At 42.7% G+C, this 25,689-nt stretch overlaps 1 protein-coding gene across 5 annotated transcripts in view; it reads right to left on the bottom strand.

Annotated features, from left to right (window-relative positions):
• The window catches only part of igsf9bb (immunoglobulin superfamily, member 9Bb), a 106,797-nt gene that overhangs the window by 42,821 nt on the left and 38,287 nt on the right, over positions 1-25,689 (bottom strand). For all 5 annotated transcript variants that reach the window (XM_031871637.1, XM_031871639.1, XM_031871638.1 and 2 more), the window contains exons 3-6: positions 25,525-25,671; positions 15,443-15,594; positions 14,090-14,207; positions 4,724-4,865 (exon numbers count right to left, since the gene is read on the bottom strand). In XM_031871637.1, coding sequence (XP_031727497.1) covers positions 4,724-4,865; positions 14,090-14,207; positions 15,443-15,594; positions 25,525-25,671 — 559 coding nt within the window. The remainder of the gene's footprint in view (positions 1-4,723; positions 4,866-14,089; positions 14,208-15,442; positions 15,595-25,524; positions 25,672-25,689) is intronic.

The following is a 25,689-nucleotide window of genomic DNA, read 5'->3' as shown; positions in this document are numbered from 1 at the left end:
TATATATATATATATATATATATATAATAATAATACTCTTCTCATGATAATCTACTACAACATCTGAATATCGTTGGCACGGCTATAAAAACTGTTACACATCATCAACGGGAAAAAGAAAACACATATAAGCATTATACTACAAAAATGATGGGAAGATATAATAAAAAAGAAGGAAAAGATGAGTAGAAAGTGCCACCGTAGGTAAAGCTAAGGATTAATGAGATGTGAGTCAGAGCTGAGATCCTGTGGACGGGAGACCCACCAGCTGCATATTCTTACAGCTGAGTAATTCTTAAGGCTTATCAGTGTCTCTGAGTGGAGCTGCTGAATCAGTTCACTACGCTATTGTGAGAGAAATGACACGGTGCACAGTGTGGATCCGCTCCGACACATAGTGTGAAATAATTTGAACCTTGAAGCTTTTTGTAAGCCCTGCAGTTCAACTAACGTAAATCAACATTTACCAAGGTGTGTGAACATTTTATTTAAAATATCTTTGTATTTAAAAGTAATGTCTCCTCTATTCAAACAATGGCTCCCTTTTAAAAGTGTGTGTGTATGCGTGTGTGTGTGTGTGTGTGTGTGTGTGTTTGTGTGTGTGTTTGGTGGGACAATGCAACAGTTTCGTTTTCGCTTTAACGTTTTTTCTTACCTTTAATATCACAATCCAAATCATATCCATAACTGGGGCTGTACCAAATAGTTTGCAATTTGAAGCTTCATTCCTGACTTTGACATTCATATTATTATTAATAACTTAACAGAAAACATTCAGTGCAATGGTCGATTATTCTGCTTCCATCCATATTTGTTGGGCGTTTATCCTTTCAAAAGACAAAATGTCACTGCGGTTAAATACCGTCGCCTGCTTGCATCAGACTTGCACCTGTATTAATGGCGCAGTCCAGCAGCATTCTAACAGCACCATTAATTACATTTATATAACCACAGTAACACAAAATCATATTTTCCAGACTTTTATAGGGGGACAAAAGTCATAAAATGTGACAACAGACGATCAAAGTTTCATTCGACAACCTCAATCAAAGCTTCAAAAGGGAAGAAATGCCATTCAGTGAGCAGGCATAAGGAGCACGGAGATGTGGGGGCAGATCCACGGAAAAGAGACGGAAACCGGTTTGTTATAAGGATTGTTTATTCAATCGTCACTGGTGCTGATTAACCGGGCTTAGCTCCACCAGAAACATCTCCAAATGCACAGCAGGGCTCAGAGTCTGGAGATTATTTTTTATAACATTTTAGTTCTCCTAGTAAGGTAATTAAAATCCCCTTAATATTGATGTAGGAGAAAAACAATCATCAATCATCCCTTCAATCCATAATATACGATACGATCGCCAATTGGAACAAGCCGAGTCTCAGTGCCTCCAGACACGGCAAGTGATGCAGATTGTGTTGCTCCTGGCAGCCTCATTATGAATGAGTGAAGACTAAAGGGTGGACTTATGATAAATGTTGCCTTTGCCAACAAATCCCTGTTTCTCCCTCATGTTTCTCTCTGAAATGTTAGCTCTAATATGCAGACCTTTGAAAAGTTGCAATCATGAGCAATTTGCAAATGATCTTTGATTTGACGTTTTGCTTTTATTAACACTTCTCTTTATTCTATGTTCAATCAGCAGAAACACTGCTTTATATAGAAACAAAGTCCTGTGAAAGTGACACCACAACAGTGGTTAAATGACAACAAATGTGTGTCGTCTCCGTCAGGCATGATGTCATTTCTTCTCACGAGCTTCCCCACCTCTGCTCGTTGCACTCTCCCAGTCTGATTTGGAAAGAGGAAGAGGAGGGAGCAAAGCCAATGAATGCAAAACATCTGTTGCCTTGGCTACCGCAAGTGGCTGGTCAACAGTCAGCAGACCCAAATCTCAGGACTGGCTTCAAACTCATCCCACCTCCCTCGCTCCAAATAAACACATACCTGTATGTCTGATGTGGAAAAAAAAGGAGAGATGCAACTATAGACAGAGCTACATGTCTGTAAAACATCAGACTGAGTAAAAACCCACACAGGAGTCGTCTCACTGATGCACACCTTCACTCCATCCTGAGGGTTTCCACAGCACAGAACCCCAGACATTGATGAACTGGGAGCCAAGAGAAGATGCCAAACATCTGGCTCTGGTACGTATGCATAAAAGAATGTAGCTTATTTCTTTTTGCACTTTGTCCAATATCCCTTCTATCCTGTTTATTAGATGTTGACCCTATTTGGCCCTCAACGTGGTCCTAATTTTTTGTTTTGGCCCTCTCTGTGATTGAGTTTGACACCCTTGGCATATATGCTGTATTATGCTAAAAGGTGTGGTTTTGTATCTTTTTTGGTTGTTGGTGTGCCGCGGGATGTTTTTAATGTCAAAAATGTGCCGCGGCTCAGAAGAGGTTGAAAAACGCTGCCCTAGGGTACTAGTACCGAGAAACACTGCTGTAAATGATGCATTTGTGATTGATCCAGTGTTTTTGGAGTTGGATAGATAAACATGCAAAATTAGGTAGAGTACAAAGTATAATACAACATTTCTGGAGTCACTGTCATGCTAAGGTTTTTAACTTAAAAATGCTTCTTTATGCCAGGAATTAGTTTTATAAAAAAACTAATTCCTCCACCATCACATTCTAACCATATTAAAATGAATACATTTCACAGAAGTAGTTCCAGAAACATGACTGTGACTTTAGTGTAGTTCTCCAGAGATACACATACACACACACACACACACACCCCCCAGATCTCACAATAGTCAAGCACCTTGAAAAATGGGATTTTTTGAGTATAAATTTGCTGCTGAAAACCAGCAGGCACTGTGTGTGACGTTGAGTGAAGCATGAACCAAGATCTCTGTGAACCCCTTCTTCAGTTCCAACACAAAGCCTACAAGCTGGGGGGATTAGAGGGGTTTTAAAAGTCTGAAATCTCTGCATCCGGCAAAGTTATCATTGGTATCGGTATCAATAAATCCTTCAACCTCACTATGGTACATATATTTATTCTAAAGAGTTTGTGCTATGGGGCAATAAAAAACAAACAAGGGGAATGCATTCACGGTCTGTGTTTTACAGCTACCTTTGTAGCCAGTAGACTTACAGTTCCTCTGGAATCAACCGTCCTGCTGTGTACCATGAATCAAGCTGTGTGCAGAATATCATTTATATGAAAACCAGAGCTTTACAGCCACTGGGATATGATCTCAAAAGGGCAAGAAAATGTGTCGCCTTGTGTAGCAGCCTTGCATCGTACATCAGTGACAGTATACATGTGTTCCATTTTGAAACCTGGTTCTAAGTTGGTAAAATAGTTTATCCGGTGAGTTTAGCTCGAGGGCTGTGTATTGGCAAGAATCTGGCAATCATAATACAGGGGTTATGATTCAATATATCACGGTATAATGCGATAACGTAAGCAAGGCAAAATATTACATTTTTCTAAAAATCTAATTTTAGGAAAACTGTAATAGTATAAAGAACACACCACCATATGCATACGATCTGAGAACAGGGACACTGTCTGCCACAAATCTTTGCATGTAAACTATTAATTAAAAATCAATAGTGCCTTTGAGAATCAACACAGTATCACAAAACATAATACTGCAACTATTTTCTTTCCCCTGGTATTTGTGACACTTCAAAGAAAGAATACTGCTGAAGTATACAAACATGTGCTAAGTGTTAATAACACTGACCGAGCGTGGATGTACAATGTCAACCAAACTACTGCGATATTTACAGGAGAGTACTCACGGCCAGGGATCAAGTCCCTGCTGAAATATTCATCTACGCTGCAGCATGTTAAAGTTGCAAAACTTGTTGCATTTTTGATAAGCACCAGCGCTCGGCGTTAGCCACCAGAACCAGTTATCGCTACATGCATCAGTCTGCCGTTAGTTCAGTTGATATATGCTGAATGATGAAATAGATATAATATCATTTCCACTGTGTTGTTTTGAAGTCCCTTGAAAATTATTCTACAATTTTCAAAGTGTAGACATTCTGCTTTTTGAAATAAAATTACACTATTTTCTTTCCATTTGCTATTTTGCCATAATTGAATATTATTTTAGCCAGGATGAAATGGACATACCCGTAAAAGAAGAGAAAAACTCCCCCTTTGTTGGGCTATTTTACACCAATGCATGAGAGCTGGCTTCCTCCCTGTCTGCTCAGTCTCCCTAAAAAAACAGTGCGTTGAAGCAGACGTTCATGCAATATGATGCATTGTGAATGTGCATCACAAACCTAACTTTACTTCAAGCTTTGGTGGCTGTGGGGCACTTTCTGTGTGAGCAGAATGGACAAGTGCATTGTGTCTGTCTGAACAGCTTCCACGAGCTAACAGTAGAAATGTCATCATCGCTCGTGGCAATGGAGGGAGATGTGCACTGTCGGATATTTCTAGGGATCCATTGCAAAAGATAAGTGATAGACTTTTCTGTTCATTATAAACATGAAAGGAGTTCTCAACGTTTGCCTTCTAGGTTTCGGAGCCTCCGTGTTGTTGTACACTATAGTGTACGTATTGAATTTTGTCTGTTCAGGACATCGTGATTGGTCGATGCCTTTATTCGCAGTGCGAAAGCTCAGAAAATCTCAGGAAAAAAACCACCATCATAAGACAGGACTCTTGACTGCGGTCAACAGTAGGGACAGACGGGTGAGGTGATATGGGAGACAATAAGGAAACCGATCATAACTTTACTTCTTGAAGAAGACGTTGTCCTCCTCCCAGAACCAGGTGTAGGTCAGGTTGCGGGGGTAGGCCTCCGCATGGCAGGTGAAGAAGGCGTCCTGCGAGATGTTCACTGTGATGTTCTCTGGTGGCGATATAATGAAGGGAGGGCCTGGAGGAGAAAAAAACAGTCTTGATAAACATACGCTGAGTCAATTTCTTGGCTCCAATGAGGCTAAAATACAGGACACGCCGTCATATCATTGAGGTACAACCACGCGGCAACCTCCGGTTCTGCCGAGTGAAGCCAATGCGTGAGTGAGTGTCTAAAAACTTGCATTCTCTCTACTGACCAGCAGGGGTCGACTCCTCTGGTTGTATAGAGGTCTATGAGAAAATGACTCTACTTCTCTCTTGATTTATTACCTCAGTAAACATTGTAAACATGAGTTTATGGTCTCAATCTCTAGTTTCAAGTCTTCTTCAATACAGCATGATGTTCATTTAGTAAATGATGGTCCATTTAGAGTCAAATAGACCATAAAGCAGGGTATGCTTTAGGGCGGGGCTACACAGTGATTGACAGGTCACTGCTGCTACCAGAGCCGTATACAGAGTCTCTACGTTACTCCTCCACATTCCAAATATGGTAACCTCCGTTCATTGGTTGCGAAAAAAACAACATGGCGACGGACGTAATTCAAGATGATGATAAGAAGTCACTACGTCCACTTCTTACATACAGTCTATGGGTACAACGCATGTGCAGTATTGGATCAAACTCTATTTCATTTGAAAATAAAGACCGGAGACTGGTTTCAGTCTTCCTTTAATAGCATGGCTTGGCTCCTGGTAGTACTGTTTGCAGCGCTGTCGAGAACCGCTCATTGCTCGTTGACTCCAGGAATGTGACGAAGAGTTTGGGTGTAACGTTAAAATATCCAGAAACCAGCAGCAAAAGTCAATTGCGGTCAATGAGCCGAAGCCTGTAAAGGCCTGCTGCGACGACGCGCTCGACTCAGTCCGCAGAGTAATATCAAATGTGTTGCGAGTCCAAATGACACCAACTTCAAAGCTGAATGTCTTTGCCCAGCGATACACCCGCCAAGTGTGAAGTAGATCAGATGAACGGTTCTTGAGATATGCGGAGGACACAGACAGACATACAAAGATGTCTTCCTTTAAAGTTAGGGAGCAGGGCTGTCACTTTTTGTTCAAAATTCAAACTACTATTCAAACAAGAGTAAAATGTCAGGTATTCCATCTTATACTAAATTCTCAGTGTACAAGCCCAACGTGTCAACGGTTTGTTCTTAAACCAGGGCTATGTTAAAACATGAGACATAAGCAGCATGAAACTAACTGCACCGTCAACATGGGGAACACGGGTCAGCGTGACATCCACGAGGACGTGACACCGATACGACTTCCCTCAGTGGGAACTTCCCACTCATCCACGTCACACCCACCTCACGGTAGTTAGTTAACAGCTGGCGAGGGTCGTCGTGGGGTATTTATGGCCATGTGCACATGCTGTGAAGACACACAGGGATTAACACCGGTGCATCCACTCTGTGGCAGACCCCAGAGCCACATCACATACTGCACTAAGTAAAGGATTATGAGAATCTATTGAGTGATCCTTGCTGGGCCAGATGGATCATCCTCCTTGCACGCATGAATATATACTGTATTTACCCTATGACATTTGATTTGCAGTTATTTCCTAACATAATACACCCATAAGTGTGCTGAGTTTGGTCAACCTATTCTACCTTCGTCTACTTTCAGCTACTTACCACACACTGGGTGGTTGGATTTATACGAGAGCAGAAAGTGGAAGCGTACGTGGCAGTACCACGCCAAAATAGGTAATACTAACATCAGTACTGCTAAGGCAGACTGAGCCATTTTGTGTGAATGATCTCATTTGAATGCAAATTTCTACGCAACAGGAAAAGTGTCATGAGCTTAAAAAGTCCAATCACGATGCAGAATTTTGACAGATGTACGTAAAGCCGAGAGACGGATGGGGAGATGGACGGGTAGATGGGCCTGGATGAGTAGAGAGAAGAAAGGACGAAGGGACTCGAAAGCTCACGCTCAAAAGACTATTTGCGAGGGTCAAAAAGGAGGAGTAGTGGCACCAGACCCTAAATCCACAGGCTGAGAAGATAATTGGTGATGAAGAGATTGATGAAACAGTGGCGGTGCACTCCGGGTTCAAGGCTCTAAACTTGGCTGCTCCAGGAGCAGCTGACCATGCAGTCAGCAAAGAAAAGCTAAGAAAGGAAAAAAGTGAAAGGAGGAGGAAAAAAAAACTGACGTTTAGGAACTGCTGATTGTTCAGAGTTATTTTATATAATTCAGCCTTATGCAAGAGCATTTTCATCTTCTCATCCAAAACCTCTCTTGCTTGCTTGTGAGGCTTATTTCATGTTTTTTACAAGCCAGATTCACTTAGATTACATTTACATTTCATTTCAGTTCAAGTGTCTCATATCCGGATAAAATCCAGGGGAAATTTTGAGACACTTTCATTTACACTTGGAGCTGTTTGGTAACTGCCAGATATACCAGAGGAATTCGTCACTTAGCTATAGCTAAAACTGTCTAAAACTCTCTCGTCCACATCTGTCATAAATCGCTCGTTTCAACTCGATGAATGCCACCTGTTTGTGAGCAGGTACAGTTGTTGGCTGGCTACCTGTTTGATCTGAAAAGAGAAAATATGAAAACTGCCAACGACATCAGAGCGCCGTGCTGTGACAGAAAGAAAGAGGGATTGGCTTGACGATAAGTTTGACACTAAAAACGGAGCTGCCCATCACTGGGATGAGAGGGGGTCAAGGGGAACTGACATCAACAGATGATCACACAGTGGGTGCTGTTAGACTGGTGAAAGGGAGGATGTTCCTCTGAACAGCGACTTGTATAAAGACAGCTGTTGGAGTGGAAGCTCTCAGCAGACTGCCATGCCGTGATGACGATATGGGGAACATTTGATGCATGAAGATTATAGTAGTTATCTGTTTTTAAATAGTTTTTAGGAACATATTAAACCTCACAAAGTAACTCAGATAAAGGCATTAGAACTCTTGCTCCATTCCTGCTGCAGAGAAAGATGGACATCTCTACGTATAATGCGACAGGTCTGGGTTTGTGATTAGGGCCAAAAGTTGTCTTGAATCAATTGAGCCAGTTAGAAGCAAACGTATCAGTTGTTCTTGACAGAGGTCCAATGTCTGAAGTGCACACACCGACACCAAATACAGATTTTTGGTGACTCGATTGTCTGGCAGGTTGCCACGGGTCATGGTTGCACCTGGAACGTTGTTGCGCTCGTTTTCGTGGTTCTGCTTGAAGCCCACTGCTACTATTGTTATAGTTTGTTATATTACTGTATCTGTATAGTTGTTATGGTTATTATTATGTATGGTCATATCTGTGCCTCTCTCTGTGCCGCAGAGTATGGCCTACACCTGCTCTGTATGAAGTTTATCGAGTGTACTTCTGTTGTGATTTGGCGCAGTATAAATAAAATTGACTTGGCTTGACTAGAAGAGATAAGGCACTGAACACTAGGGCTTTTATTTCATTTAAAATATTACAAAACTCTGAACATGATACCGATACCAGTTAGTTGTTCACTAACCAATGGGTGACTGGAAGCATTCAGTTGGGTAAAATACCACCACCACACATATTTTCATTACACACCCCCGCCGTGTACTAGAGCCATACTTTTGTACATGTTGACTTCGCCACACTACAGACCGTATGGGTTGTAGCTGCTGCAGCCAGTCAAATGTTGCATTTAATCGAACCACGCTTGCCGGATTGGCTGCAAGCAAAGTTATACAAACATTTTGTTTTCTAGATCTAAGTACAAAAAGGATCGGTTGCAGGTATTGTTTGACTGGAGAAGTTTCAACACTTCTTGGTACTGCGTTATTTCAGCCGATATACCGTAAAGGTGTTGAGTACCAACACCCAGCCCTACTGACTGATTGAATCATTTCTATATCAGTTTAAAATAGTTTTGTGAAAGAATACTATTGTATAAATACAAAATATATTTAATGGCAATCATCATTGGTACGCAATATGACCCAATATGATCTATAGCAAATCCAGAGTTCCCTTAGAAAGTGTGTTCAACGGCCAGCTGTGAGACAGCGTTTATGAGAGGCTGGTTTACAATAACCTTTGAACACTTTCTCCTGAAGACCGATGTACGCATACACACACGCGCGCATTTATCCTTATATTCCCCAATTTGTTCATAACTGGTCCAAACAAGGATAAACACAAACACATACACACACACTGATACACACATACAGCTTTGTTTAGCCTCTGTTGCAACTATAAACTGCTAGTCCCATATGTTAATACTGATCTGTAGCCCACGGCCTGATCCTTTAACAGGCACAGCATTTCCATCTGCCAGCCCCTTAGCGGGACAAGCAGGACGAGAGCTGTGTTGGATGACTGTTTTTTGTTGGTGTTTGAGCGCATGTGTGTGTGTGTGTGTGTGTGTTTGTGTGCCAACCCGCCCTATTTGGAACCAGCTGAGTGCTGGAGATTTGTTGGCACTGTAGTCTCTTAGCTGATCTGCTGCTCAGTGGCTTTCCAGGAGGGCCTCTATTAATCCGTCTCTCCCGTAAATTATACAGGACGGGGTCAGACGACTGCTCCGGCTCAGCACTGCCTTTGGTGCTCAGTCGCCAAAGCAAATACTCTGTGAACACATTCGCTGTCTGCTCTCTGACGAATGAGAGCGACTGACACAAAACACAGACACTACTTTGGTCTAGCACCGAGCTGATGAAAGCGGGCTCATATTCATACTTACACCACAGAGCAGTGGTTTGTTTTTTTACTGTAGCATAAAGGCTAGCCTGCATTTTATTTTGCAACCCTGTGTTGTAGAATCAATGCACCTTCAACATTCATGCCAAGCGAATAAAGAGGACTGTATTTTCCTTTTGTAAAGAGACACATAGTTGCAACAGTTGTGAGCTTCTCTCTCTCTCTATGCATCATAGTGTAAGCAACTGTTTTCCCACTGCATGAAAATAACTTACGCATCCACAAAACTGTTCCTCTTCTTCAGCTACGTAAAGCTACAGGAAGTAACTGCCAGCCCTGCAGCTTTGCTGTGATCACTTATAAGCCATTTGCACTGTTGGCTATATTTCATTAATATGTAGTGTATGGCTCGTCCAAATGATAATCACATTTATTTTTGATCAATATTGATTTTTATTGCACTTTCACATTTAAATGAACAGAGCACTGCTTTCACTTCCATGTTGTTCTTCATTCCTGGTAAAGTACAAGTCTTTTTTATCAAATTAAGACTCGCAATAAGATTCTTCTTTTCCCGAATTCAGAGCATGTCAGTTTTGCCTGTAAAATGTACAGTATATTACTGTTTCACTCTGGACTGCCGCCGTAACATTCAGCAAGGCTTTTCACAGGCTGCTGCTGTGAAGTGTGCTTGTAGCGGCATGACGGCTCTCCAAAAGGGAAGCCAAAAAACATCTGGATCGCCCCCTGGTGGCTGGCTGTTGGTTGAGGAAGCGCTTGATTTGGTATGCAGCAGCGTTTTCTATGAGCGGATCATTTTAAATGTCAATATCGATGTCAATCATCTTCATTTAGTTGTGGGAGGCTAAAATCGAGATCGCGATTTTTATTTGAATTGTGGTGCCCCGATGAGGTGATTTGGTTATCGCTCTGGATGAAAAAGTAGATCTGGTGACACAAGGATTATTTGGCAGAGTGCTCAACTAATGATAGTTATGTTTAAATGTCATTAAACTGATGCAAGTCATCTGATGGTAGGGAGTAAACCGTGCTGTTTATTCTGGCACCGTGTTGGCAAAAATGTTGTGGCATGTTAAATCATATTAAGATAAGCAAAAACAATCAAGGTCATGTCCATATATCGTAAGATAAGTTGATAATGTAAAAAATTATCGTGGTCATGTCCATATATTGTACAATAAGTAAATGAGCAGATGCATGTGAAGCAAACACTGCACATCATTCTGCACAGTGAAGGTCAAACACCACAGTGAAGGAGCTCGAAGCAGAAGTCGTTCAGCATAATTCTCTGGTTTGGCAGAGCATTATACGGCCGACAGCCAGCTTAAGGTCTCATAGTCCCCTCTTGCTTAGTCCCTTTTCTGGTGTCTAACTGGCATTTGTTATGAAGTGAGCATGTCTTTTGCTACTTTGTTGAATTTCCACAAGAATGATAGGAATCAATGTGGTGAAAATGTTTCAGTTAAGAGATCAAGCCTCAATTCCCCCCGAGTTCAGATGAGGTCATGACCACTCAGCTGTGTTGATCTGGGGCAGCAATCTTTAAATGAGATGACCTGGAATGCCATGTGTGCTGCTTTTTCATTTATCCTCTTTGGTGAGGCGTATCAAATCTAAGGTCGCTGCACAGACACACATTTGATGCTGTGTTTACTTTCAGTTTCTGGAGAAACAAAAGGTGACTGAGCAGCAATCTGTGCATGATGTTGCCCGTTGCAGACAATGAATGATTAATCTGCTAAATGTGTCTTGATTTTGTGGAGAAGCGTGGACGGATAAGACAGATTGTTATAGTTATAGTTACAGAAGCTGACATTTCACTTAGAGCTGCGGGCGTGAAACGCTCTCATCCTCTGATTCTTTTTACTCCGTAGGCCTCTATGAATAATAAAGTGCTCAAATGTATGAATACAATTGTTAAGCAATCAAGTCTTAAATGTTGCTGCTGTAGAATGCAGCTGTTAGCCGCCCTCAAACTAATTTCAGTCCCAGTCTAGTCCCACTCCTAAACGTACTGCTGCATCATGCACTATTTAGATTTTACTCAGCCTGTTGTGTTCGCACGGATGTGATAGCACACTTGGGGGATCAGCGAGCTGATATCACAAAGGATGTGACTGTTTTACACCAGCAGGGAAGGGATGTATTTAGCTTTAATCAAATGAAGTCAAACTTTCACTTAATACTGTTTACTTTATCGTTTAGCTCAAGGACCAGCAATGTTAGTGTGCTGTCAGCTGGTCCACCTCCTCTATCGCCACCACGGGGTTGATTTGATTTGTTTTGAGGGAATGTCTCGACATTGCCATGAGGTTTGGTACAGACATTCAAGTTATACATATACATTTATTAAACAAGTAGCTATGTGTAACTATCACTGCGTGGTAAGGCACGGCTCTACTCAATTTGACTGTTTTTGTGGTTTTCAGTTGGGGATAGTACAAATAGAGAGAAGGACCTGGTTCCAAAAGTGAGTTGAGCTGAGCTGTGTTGAGCCGTGCTGAGCTGAGCTGAGCTGAGCTGAGCTGTACCATGCAGTGGAAACAGCACAAGACGGACCTGGAGTTGCTTTTTTAAACCCACAATGTCTTACATTTCTTTTTGTAGATGTTTTAAACGAGATACAAGATGTACATATGCTACCTATATAGTAAATGTTATACCATCACCGCGACTTTATTTACCTAGGTCAAAGTACAACTGTTGTGTAGCATCAGAGTCGCTATCATGGCTGCAGACTCTTAGCTTTATCGAGTGGTTATTAACACTCTAAATACCTTTTTAAATTGTTGATCTTAGGGACTTGATTAAGTACAAACTAGAAAGGTACACTCAGTAGAGTGCAGATCCCCCCCTCGCACATCTCACCAACAGATACGCTCACATTTCAATCTAACGGGACGCTAACTTGTCCTGTGTATGTAATGTATCTGCTCATGCACACACCATAGGCATACTAATGTATATTGCTATCTGGCCGTCTTAATATGATCTTTGGTATCAGCTTTTCCACTGTGCGCAACTAAAAATGTACTCTTGCAGTGTGTGCAGAACGCTGCATCTTCATTAGGTAGTTTATGAAGTAAGGATTTTGGATTTAGCTCTTTAAAAAGACAGACTTTGACTGCGCCCTAAATCACATACTATGCACTACATACTCAATATGTGTACCGTCGTTCGACATCATTTCGTGAGAATGAACGATCTTGTCCGACACACTGAACTGTAATTATCGCGTCACTTCCTGGGTCGGCGATGCACTTCGCTGTGTTGTCACTAGCGGCCCCTACTGGCCGGGGGCCGGTTAAGAGTGGTGAGTGTGGAATCAACAGGCAGTGGTCGCGTGATTCTCCCGGCGGAGATAAAAAGAAAGAACTGTGGATTGAGGGCTCACATTGTTTCTGTTGTTGTGGATCAATATAGATCATGTTGTGAGTCCTTGTTGGTGCACAGGTCTGGTAGCTTGCTGCGTACTTTATCGATTAGTCTGTGCTAGATAATAGTAAACCCAGATATCTGCTCAATCTTTCTTGATTATAGAAACAAATATTTTCTATTCTCTCTCTATACTTCAAAACCAGTCTCTCTCTTATGACTATCTCCCTCTTCCTCTTCCCTTAGCTGCTCTGCTCTCTTCAACAGTACCGACAGTGGGGTTATTATGTTGCACAAAATGTACCCAGATACATTAAACTGAATGCAAACTCACAGTAAAAACAGCAATAATGAAATAACTGTAGTAGCCTAAATGCAGATATTGTCTATGTAAAGTCAAGGCCAACAACTGTAATCCTGTTTTGCATTCTGTAGTGTTTGGAGTGTTGTGTACTATACTCGACTTTTCCTCGTAGAAGCCACCTTTCTCTCCTCCATGCTCATTAATCTGGTCAGACCCCTGGTTTTGAATAAACTGGTGGATAGTGTTGCACACACAGTTTATCAGGCTTCATCATAAGTCAGGGTCAGATTGAGGTGTAGTTAGTTTCAGTGTGTGACTTGGTGACAGCTGATAGAGTTTGGAAAATGCCTCACGTTGTTAGGCTGATCATTTTTCAGATGAAAAAAACAGTTTGTGATAACTAAGTAAGGCTTTGCTCCCATGGATTTCGTAATTTGTTGTTTACTACTGGAGCATTGAAAGAATACACTCAACATCGGAAAAAGGTGCAGCAGCCCTCGGACCAAACACCACCGAAATGCCGCAGGGAGGAGAAGGAGGAGAGGGAGGAGAGGGAGGAGAAGGAGGAGAGGGAGGAAAGGGAGGAGAAGGAGGAGAGGGAGGAGAAGGAGGAGAAGGAGGAGAGGGAGGAGAGGGAGGAGAGGGAGGAGAGCCGAGATGGAAGCTAAGCTAACCCAGCTACTCCACTAACCAGCCTGCTCCTGGCTGTGTGATGTCCGGTCGATGGATGAAGCTGGACTCTGTGTTTACATCGTGATGCTTGGTGCTCAAACAGTCAATTTCTGTTCACGATGTCTTAATTAACAGACGTGTGTGCCGTGAGAACATGTATGAATATTTTGCACTTCTAAGGGCGCAGCAACACGGACACATGTGCCTACCTTGCACTAGCAGCCGCGTGGTGTGAATGACCTCTCCCTGGGGGCTGAAGGCTCGACACGTGTAGGCCCCACGGTCCTCCCTGGTGATGGATAGCACCGTCAGACTCCCATCAGACACCTGAACACACACACACACACACACACACAGACATTTAACTACTGTTAAAATGGGCCGTCGGTTACAAAAGGCCATAAACTTAGGTCTTCCAAACAAAGAATGTTATTTTTATCCAGTTTACACACACACACATATTAAGTTTTGAGTCCAAATAAAGTTTTAAAAAGTAAAGCAAATGAATAGAAATAATATATTTCCAATCGATCACTTTACAATATATGTAAACATCATGATAAATGGAAGATGGACCCATGAGGCAGCGTAAGGAATACACTGATAAAGGTCAAAGCATACAGTAACTTTAGGCATCAGACACAGAGGGAGCTTTTACGACACACTGTCACCCACAGGGCCCAGTGAGGCAGTGAAACGTTGCGTATGGCAGATCTTGGTGATGGTTGGGCGGTTTTACTTCTTATTTCATTGGGCGGATGAAAGCAGTTTGGTGTGGCTTGTGATGTGGACTATGTTTTGTGTCTTGTGTGAGCAGTTTAGCTGAAAGAGGAACTCCACTGTCTGTAGATCATAGTGTTTTAAGATAGACATGAAAACAAGTGTGAACATGCAGTTATCAGCTGACTTTAACTTTTCTGCCATTTAAATATAAAAAAACCACATCTCTATGGTTAGTGCGTCACATCACATCAACACTGCTGAAGTCAAAATGGACTCATTTTCAATCCAAAACATGTGACAGCAAGAAGCAGCAGCTTCAGACAGAGATCAGAGTGCAGACTTCTGCATTGACTCCAAATGGTTATTCAGATTACAGCATTGCCTAAATCTTCAGTCAGTGTAGAGCACATCTCCATGTTAGTCCACTATAGAAGAGTACAGTGTAGTCTAGCTGCTGCCTGCGACTGATACATAACTCTGCTGTGAACAAAGCTTAAATAATTGATCTAATGTGGGGGAGTCATTTCCATTCTTACACGCAGCACTCAATGCTCGATACGATGCAGCTTTAACACAAAGGCTTCTTTCTTCTCACTAAACACAAATTCTAAAAACTAAAACCAAACTCTGTCATAGTGAGAGCAAATATAGAAATCCCGATGTATTCACTGAGCCGCTACTCTTACAGAAGGATCAGACTCACTAATAGATTGACACATTCTCCAGGAGAGTCGGCCTCTCCTCCTGTCTCTGTCTCTCCCTTGTCTCTCCCTTGTGCGTCGATGATGTCCTTGTCATCATCTCACACTCTGTGTGAATGATGTGCTTGAGTTATATACCTTATACTTGGCACTGCTGACCAAGAGGCTGCCTTCCCGCAGCCAGCTGACCGAGGGCTTGGGGTTGCCGAAGGCCGTGCAGGTCAAAGTGATGCTGCCCCCCTCCTTGGCCTCTACATACTGAGGTGGCGTATCGGTGAACGTGGGGGGAGCTGAGGAGTCAGAGGATGGGGAGGAAAAGAATAAACAAGGATGGGTTAAACATGTTTCAAAAGGATAAAGCACAGATAGCAGAAGGACCAAAAGCTAGAGACTTCCTTCTGTAGACATCTTCTTTTGACCCAATATAAATGGCTGCATACTGTTAGCAGCTTCAAACCGCATTCATCAGACAACGACAACTCTTGCGATACGTTCACACTATGAAAGACAAAGCTACAATCTTCTTATGAGTTCAGAACCTTCTGGGACTTTCTTGCTCTCTCTTGTTTATTGTTAAGCGTTTGCTGCAAGCAGTATGCACAGTGAGTGAGCATCCTAAAGCTCCACAGATGAAGACAGACTGCAGTAGTAGATAAATGTTGCCGTATATATTAACAGACACAACATAATGTGTTTACGACGGTTTTACTTGTAACACATACTGGTATGTGATGGCTGCCAGGAGGCTGTGAAGGAGTCTGACCAACTGTCAGAAGCATCTCTTGATGAGCCAGCATGGCAATGTGGGGAAAAAACGGCCTCCTTAAAGTTGAATGCAGACTCCAATAACAGGTTTTTATTACATCAGTTTCATGACTTTCATAAAGGTATAATAATAGTAATAAATAGTGGTGTAACAGACCACTGTCAATCCGCCCTCACGACTCGGCACGTGTGTGAACCGCGGATTCATTCCACAGTTTAACGTTAACCAATAAAGTTTTGCTGACGATCGTTATCCGCCAATATTGAGTAAAATATGCAATCAGGACATCAGCCTTTATGCTTCTCTAGTCGCTGATCTCTGATAATGTTACATTGTAAACAACCAACCCGTGTTTAAATGGACAGGAGAGCTAGTAACGTTGGCAGCACCGCTAAAGGCCAGCGAAGGAAGGCTCTGTTCACTTACATTATGATGCGTTCAGGATCTGTTGAGTGAAAATAAGTATTGGGTGAAGGTAAATTATAACATTGTCATGATGTGTTCGCATGTAATCTCGTAAAAATGTAGTGTTGGTGAGAAACTTGAATAAATCCAGATGTTTGAAGGAAATGTTTTCACATAAATAGATATTAGAGATGAATTATGAGCTGTTTAACTTCATCACACTAGCTCTGAACATCTTATAATACATTATTAAAACTACTAATGACAAGATTTGTCTTAATCTATAAAAATGCAATCTTTCATTTCCTTATCATTTGAATTGTGTGTAATTATGAGGAAAAAAAACATTATAAACGGTTGAAACGATTTTTGGGACGGTGGTTGCATTGTCAAGGTGGCAACTAGCGACCTTACTGACTCTCACTATGAAGATTGTGATGTTATTCCAGCATTTATAGAATATTTTTTTCTATAACATATGTTTCAGACCATGGCATTTAATGTCATCTCACACTACTCTGGGAGATCATCCTTTTCACAGCTTAGCTGCCATCTTTAAATTCCACTGGCAAAGCACCTTTTCACACATTGGTTCGCAATGTCTAAATAAACCCAAACGTTTGTCACATGAAGAAGACCTTCTTTTGAGTTTTAAACTGCGTAAGAGCAAAATAATGACGTGGAGAAGTTCATTTTGCAACTTAACTAACGTTGCATAAATTGAACACATACAGTATAGTGAAGGTTGACAGATGAGTGTGTCATAATATCCAGTGACCCATTTGAGCTAGATAAACTGCCTATCAGGGCTTTGACACTCGAATCAAGTGTGCTTCTGTAGTGCTGATGTCCAGGCATGCTGCATTTTGTAAAAACATTTTTCAGAATCCTCTTTAGCTCAGAGACCTTCTAGATTATGAGGACGGATGATCACACAAGACAGTTGGCACGTCTTCCTATCAAATATACTTAAGCTGCATATTCCCCGTTCAACCTGAACCAACCCCAGTCAACGCGCACGCATGGCGATATCATTGTCAGTGATTTGATGCAGATTTTGTTTGGTCATAATTCCTGTTTTGATATTCTCCATCTAATCACCTTAGGACCGAAGCTGATCTGCTTACGCGTGTAATCCACGAGCCTCTCAGTGGCTAACATGTCATTCTATCTGCAGCCATAAGCCAGGCCATAGTGCTAATTCCAACGCCACACCACAGAGGTGGTGACCGTGACGGCACTCGCACGGTGCAACTCCTTAAGAGACATTTGTTTCTATCTATTCATTTCATATTTCAAGCAAGAGTAAGAGAACAGCAAATGTGTTGGAATTTCAATCTTATTCTTGTGTTATCTGCTATTGCTAAAGGTATTCCATCAAAGACTGGCGTGTAAAAATATGCAAACAATGAATAGGATTATATCACTATATTTTTCTAGAAACAGTTACATAGTGGACAAAATTAATTAATGTAAACCGCTGCTGTAAGTAATATAGTGTTATATATAGTATGACTGATGAGGGAAATGCGAGGAGGAGTGATCTGGGAGTTTGCCGTGCTTGATGATACTGTCCTGTCAAAATCTGCAGGTAATGAGATGTGATTCATAAATCTACCATGACAGTGATCACCATCATGAGGTCCGGATACCGTTGACCTTTACTGAGCGGAGGCATATGTGACAGGTGATAACATGTTCAGAGCCAACTGTGCTCCAGTGCAGGGACTGGCATGGAGGACGTTTGTGTGTACACACTCAGATGTCAATGAAAGATGTTTCTGTAGCCGTCACAGCGATCACAACAACACTACACATCTCACACAGACGTGCGTTTCTGCTTGGGTCGGCACCATCTGGTCGGTTGGTTGGTCGATATGCTCTTGTCCGACCAAATTCTCATTGGTCAGTTCTGTCCTCGTCCAGTCTTCAGTCCTGATAATAGTGCTCCTATAGTGCATAAAGTTGACAGTTTGCGTGTCGGGATCGGTTGATTAATGTATATTTTTGCAGGTTCGGCAGTGCTTATCGGCTGTCATATCAGGTCGGCTAGGTGCGGTGGATATTAAAAAACCTTGATCTAGATTACTAATCATTTCATTTGGGCATGTTATCAATATGTTTATTTATAATTAATTCAAGTAACCATGTAGAGTGCACTTAGGGCACTGTGGCCATTTAGTCAATCGTGCAGAATTCTTTTCTTTGTGTCCCATCGTCCAATCGATTGGTTGAAGAGTAGGTCGAATTTCAGTTGACCAAGATTTTCTTTTTTCTATTTACGGCCCCATGTTTCTTTGAACCACGGTTAAGTAAAATGTCAACGTTTAACCTAAAAACAGTCTGCTCTTCATACCGACTGTTTCACCAGACTGACACAGTATCATTAAGTACCTGTACTTCCATGTCACCACATAAGTCACTCACAGGCACTCAAATATGAAACAAGTGCAAGTCAGGCCAACACACTGCTTCATAATGAATATAGGGCCAATTATGATTCTACAATATCTTAGACTAAGTGGATTTGAATGTATTCTGAAAAAAGTTGTGATTGGAGCTGCATGTAAAATCTTCTGATATTTAGAAAAAAAAGTGTATTGACGTGTTAGACTTCTTCATTTTTCTAAATGCAGCTTTTTGTCTTGGGGTTTGGACACTCCATTCAGGGCTGTGCTTGTTGATCTGTCAGTATATGGGATAATCAGTGGCCAGTGGCAAGGAGTGTGGCAAAATTACATTTTCATCCCATTCTCCTCAATGACCTCATCCTGTGCTGAGGAAAGTGTTTGTATGTGTTTGAAAGTGCTAAACAGCTCATAAGAGTGAAAAATGGGGGGGGGGGGGGGAAGTAAAGACGGGTAAAGACTAAACAGAGAGGAAAGATGGCTGGTGTGCAGCATGCAGGCACTGCAGAGTTCTGCAGCAGAATACAGGGGATGGCGAGCTATTTTAAGGGGAGCGGTTGAAGACTGACCCTGGGAGATATGAACCTTGCTTCTTTGGCGTCACCTTGTGCTGGATTGCGGCCTACACTGTGAGGGAGAGCGAGCCAAACAGCGGGAGTCTAAATCAATTTAGTAGGGAGGAAAAAAGAGGAAGAGTAATGCCCTGAGAGGGCAGAGAACTGGGATGCTGCCCACAGGACTGTGTGAAGCTACAGTGATCCTCTTCTTCCGTCCACAAATCCACACATCAGTTTTCTAACCCGCTTAGTGTGTAAAAAAAATGCATAATTGTCTCACAACAGCAGCGTCTTGAGTGCAAAAAGATTGTCTGAGCCGCATTCTAACCCGTTGTAAGAATGCTCTACAAACACACAGCTGTGACAGCGTAACAGCAGCGCTGGGTCGATTGTTACACGCTGACGTTAATGAAAGACAAATTCAAATGATAGCGCCCCCTACTGGTGGTTAGAGACATGGGTTGGGTCAGGTTTAGGTGGGGGGGAACAGTATTCGACACAACACCGGGACCGTCACACAGACTATGTGGACCATGTGGTTAACAGCTAAGAGTACAGTACGCTACCAACCACAAAGATGCTGGTGAAAGAAACAAAGAGAGACCCTGGGGATCTATGATGGAGCAGCCGGGGAACCCAACGTGTCCTGTCACTGCGCTGGAGAAATACCAATCATGGTCAGTCAGTGGCCCAGTCCACCGGTCTCACCTCCATCCAGAGCGGACAAACTACACCAGCGACCTCTGGTAAGTTAACCACGTTACTTTAGCTGGTTTCCATGTTTTTATTTGTAGCCTATTATGCTCACGTTTCTCAAGCTATGTTTGGAACACAACAGTCACTGATGATAGATACATGATGGTTGTATTATAACTGCAACATGGTGACACTCACGTTAGGTCTTCCAGAGAGCATATGGAGGTGATTAAAACCCACCTGTACCAGCAAAGAAGAATGCTAACATGATTGAACGCTACTTCAACAATTGCACCATTTGATAGCGCTTTAAGCAGATAAATGCTAATAATCACCCTACTCTTTAAGCAGGCTTTCTTTGTGCGTCTACTACATCTGTGTTTCGCTTGGCAAACGTTCTGCTGTGTTCTGAGGCAGAATTTGTTGTTCATGAATTATTGCATTTTTCTGTTGTTGTTGCTGTTTGTTTATTTATGAAACCTTGCCAGTAATCGTTTTATAAAAGCAATAAGCTGCGAGAGGCTGTGAGCTACAGTGATTTTACAGCAGCTAAGGGGGGTTTTAGACACATCGCAACAACACCTCTTCCAAGCAATAACTGGTCCGGCATTCCTTCCATTCAAGCACACATCTTGTACAATAATTACATCATCCTTACAAACCCATCCCCTCTCTCCCTGCTCCTCCTGTTCTTCACTCGCACTCGGTCCCGAAGGAGTTGGAGGGTGATACAAGTTCACGGGGATCCGAGCACAGGTGTAAATTTGTAGAGGAAAATCATCAGCGCGATATAACGCTCTCACCCACAATCTGCATGCATCTCACCCGGAATCTATATGCGTCGCTTCAATGCCAACGAGGCTGACAGCTAAAGTGCTCAGAGTCATCACTGACAGCCACTGATGTTTGACGACGATAGGGAGAGAGGTGGATTGCAAATGGGGGGTGTCTATAAATAGCAGCACTGCTGGAGCTTCATGCGGCACGAGTATGTAGCAGGGCCCTGAAACCTGGCAGATACTGCCGAGGCAATTCCTAAAAGATATTAGCCACACATTACACACGGTGCTGGAGCAGTTAGTTAGGGATTCAACACACTCATGCTAATAATGCGGCAGGCGATGAGAGGCACTGAGATGATGGGAGTCACAGCTTTATCTCTTGAGGGGAGTACACCGACGCTGGAAGCGCCAACTGGTTCACTGCGACTGCACACTTCACTGTATCGACGGAAACTCGGAGGTGAGGATGTGAAGCTTGGGTGGATTCATCTACTCTAGATGTAGAGAGCACCTCTTACATCACGCTAAACCCCATCAGAAGTAAGCCAAAAGGCTTTTCTTCCTTTCTTTCTTGTTTTACAGTTTCTTTCAGCTCTATTTCACAAGGGCTTCACCGCCAACAGAGCTCTTAAGGCTTGACCATTTATTTTCTCACCTCTGTGGTCACCTCTGTGCATGTACATGCTCAGTCAAAAAGAAAGCCACCGTTCATCTGGATGTCCAATCAGTGTTGATGGGAAATGTAGTTGATTGAAGCTCATAAAATCCTCAGTGCGTGCTATATTGACCCTGTTCCCAGCTGATAAATCTGTTGCTCATCCTGCATCCAAGCACCGCCATCTTGACGTGACAGTGACGTAGTTGGATTCAAGGACGATTTCTAGTCTGCGCCTCTGGGTAGCCATTGGGCAGCTCAAAAACAGAACTTCCTTGATCTCTTTGCTTGTATTGTAAACTAGTCAGGTTATCCAAGAGTGAAAATGTAAATATGAGAGCAGAGCATGTTCTGGACGTTTAACATTGTTTTTGGAGAGAGTCTGAGACTGAAGAAATATCGCGGGGAGAGGCTGTGACTGCATGCATGCTCACACGCAATGCATCCTGGTACATGTAGGCACTGTCGGCTCCGCTAACAGGAGAACTTAGCTTCCTGGATCAATATAGCACGCGCTGAGGAATGTATTGCTTTAATTAACTACATTTACCATCGACACTTATTGGACAAAGATCTTCACAATACGAATGTGATTTAAAAATAGCCCTTTACTTCGGAGAGCTGCAAAGTTCTCCTCAGAGTGCAACATTAAATTGACCGATTCCAATATAATCATGACCAATCAATAACCAGCCAGTTTGAGAGAGGGCATGGAACTGACCTCTCAGTCTGTGACGTTGTTACTTACAATGAAGTGTGAAATAATACAAACAGCAGAGAAGGAGGGACGCTGCTTGGCTGCCATGAGCGTAAGGTTGTCTGATAGGACGATGTATATTTTACATCTTTGAGGGAAAAAACGTATTTCTTTAAACCAATCACAATCTTCATGGGCAGCGCTAAGCACATTGCACAACAAAGGTGTCCCTTGCAAAATACAGTACCGGCTGAAATGGGCGGCCAATGGCGGGCCTATACCCACAGTCTACATCCGGCGAATCAGACTACGCTTTGGCGGCCGCATCAAAACTTCTACAGCCACAGATCACTGGATTGTGTACCTACATATGTCTACCATGGTGTAGAACACCGCTGCCAAAGCTGGACATTTTGCCAGCATGTGGATGACATCATCAAAACAGTGAAGCAACGGGACCCCCCCTGACCCTGCCTCCGCTTCACTGCTGTAAGTCTCTCCATCGAAGGACCTTTATTTCCCCGAGCAAACCTCCTCGGCGTCGCCGACCTCGGCTGTGAGAGAACCGGGACATCTCTATAGCACTCAATGCAGCTGCGGCTCCCACGCCGCCTCCTGTCCTCCCTGTGAACCTCCATCTCCTCGGAGATGGCTCGAAACGCGACGAAGGAGAACTCTTGCATCATATGGGTCACCATGACTGTTGCTCAGCCAGGAGGGTGAGTGTGGTTGCATTCTTCTACCTGTTTTTATAAACTAACAGGGTGCAACCATCTTTTTTTCCACTTACACAACACATACCATGTTATATGCTACTATTTTTAAGGGGGAAAAAGCTCTCAGTTTTATTGGTATACTGTAGTTATGCTCTTATATTGACCTCCCACCCACACTGGCTGTTTTCTCACTGACACCTAGCTTCTTTTTTTTCTCCTGAGGAAAGAGCTGAAACACTAGAAACTCTGCCACAAACACAATAGTGTCTTTAATTTCACAACTATCTCCTCACTTAAACACATTTCCTATTCAACACAAGCCTCAGGGAGGACGCAGTGATTACAGTAAGATGTACAGTTCATCCGATGTGTAGAGTTGTAGTGGGATCATGTTTCAAAACTGGACTTGTAGTGTCAACCTGCAGTTTGTCATTTGTTGATTCTGCACGGCCAAAAAGTACTGTGTAAATTAAGCCTCAATACAATAAAGTTTTCATTATTTCATTATTTAAGACATTGACAATTCATTTTTGGTTTGACATGTCTACATACTTTGAATCATAAACTGACAACTCCAGTCATTTATTCCCATGTCGGCACATCTCTGACCAAAGTTGACCTCTTCATTTTGGTAGAACTAGCAACCCAGTCAGCTGTGCCCTGTACAACACCACTGCTTGTCTACACAAGTGCCTCGGCTCATGTCTGCTGCGGCACCAAGACACTGAAGGACAGCAGAGGAGTGATGGACGTGGAGACAGAAAGAGAAAAGAGGCAGAGGAGGAAGCCTGAGGCCTTCAAAGCACTTCAGAGAGAGAGAGAGACAGAGAGACAGAGACAGAGAGACAGAGAGAGAGGGAGAGAGGGAGACAGAGAGACAGAGAGACAGAGACAGAGAGACAGAGAGAGAGGGAGAGAGGGAGACAGAGAGACAGAGACAGAGAGAGAGGGAGAGAGGGAGACAGAGAAACAGAGACAGAGAGACAGGGAGAGAGGGAGACAGAGAGACAGAGAGAGTGGGCAAGAGAGATAGAGAGACAGAGACAGAGAGAGAGAGAGAGAGACAGAGAAGAGGCAGGGAGAAGTCAAACAGACCAAGAGCAACACTGATGAAAGCGAGCTAATGCACCGTGACCACGTGTGCGGGACCGTAGCTGGTGTGTGTCTGTTGCCACAGCAACTGTCGTCATCATATGCCGACTGATTAAGTGTCTCGATGAACGCTTGGGCTACCAACTGAAGGAAAGAATAGTCTGCGTTCACACTGGTGTGGGTTACTCATTTGACGCTCAGGTGTTTGTGCAGCGCTCTTCTCTGGAGACGTCATCGGTGATGGAGCGTGGAGGGGAGCGTGTTTGTCTCAGGGACAACGTTGGCGGTCTTCTAGTTCTGACAGTGAGACGCCACAAACAATAACCCATAATCAGTGTCATGATACTGTGGACTTCTCTCTGTGGGGATTTAAGCTTTGACCTTGTGCTTACTTGACATTATTGCTTTCCAAATGAAATTTGACATTCATGCTGCGATTGCAGCCGACTTTTTGGTCAAGAATCTGAAAAACTGTGATGACAGTAGAGACAGAGAGAGATTCAACAAAGCCCCCCGTATCTTGTTTGGTATCTCGGTCGATAAATAATCAGATTAATAAGATGAATTGATAGTAAAAATATTTGTAGGTGAATTGTAATAAAGATGCAGCTACTCAACCTGACACAGGCCTTACTAGCCTTTTTACAGGCTACTTGACCCAAATGCTTGAGTTCCTGGTTTCAAAATATTTCATCAACTTGAATTATTGATATTATAAATACAAACTAGAACTACCGCTTCACGATTGTACGCCTTGAACCGGTCAGTCAAGTTGCAGCTTAACTCCGTGTCTGTCCGAAATGTCGTCACTTCATCATTTTGAAATCGTCATAATTTACTTTTGAATTCTTGAGTTATGGCCAAAAATCGTGTTTTGTGAGGTCACGGTGACCTTTGACCTCCAAATTCCGATCAATTTGTCCCCGAGGCTAAGCGGATGCTGAGGCATGGTAAAAGATAAAGAGAAGACGTCCCACTCTGTTGGATTTGTTTGGACCAAAGAAACAGTGGCGTTACAGAGCGGGAGTTCAGCTTAAACCAGACGACAGCCAAGTTTCATTTTGGTTATCCCGTTACTAAAAGAACAGCGTTATGGAGAAATGATTAACCTTTAACATTCTTGTAATATTTGAATAGTTTTAACATTAGCCTCACAATCCTTCTGTTGATGTAGGAATTCATTTTGGTTAATAGTTGTCTTTATGACTGAATGACTTCATTAATTATAGATTGACACTGGCTTATCTACATTATTACAGCAGTTCATCTGAGTGTATCTTATCTGCAATACTGTGTGTGTGTGTGTGTTTGCATTGATTGTGCACGTCTCAATAACAATATCACTAATAATCAACATACCTATAATTACATATCAGTCCACATGTGTGCCGTATACATATCTGTTAGTGTTGAACAGTGTGAGTAAAGCGTGCTCATGGGACTCACCGTTGACGGTCAGATGCACCCAGCTGCCGTTGTGGAAGGTGTCATACTGCTGCTCCAGCATCAGCACCTTACACTCATACCAGCCCTGGTCGTCTGAGCGCACGTTCTCTATCCGCAGGGAGGACTTCCCGTGAAGACTGGCCCGGCCTGGACGAGAGAGACAGA

Source organism: Anarrhichthys ocellatus, unplaced genomic scaffold (assembly GCF_004355925.1).
Source record: "Anarrhichthys ocellatus isolate YVR2014 unplaced genomic scaffold, GSC_Weel_1.0 scaffold59, whole genome shotgun sequence".
Taxonomy (NCBI): domain Eukaryota; kingdom Metazoa; phylum Chordata; class Actinopteri; order Perciformes; family Anarhichadidae; genus Anarrhichthys; species Anarrhichthys ocellatus.
This window is presented reverse-complemented; position numbering and strand designations above follow the sequence as displayed.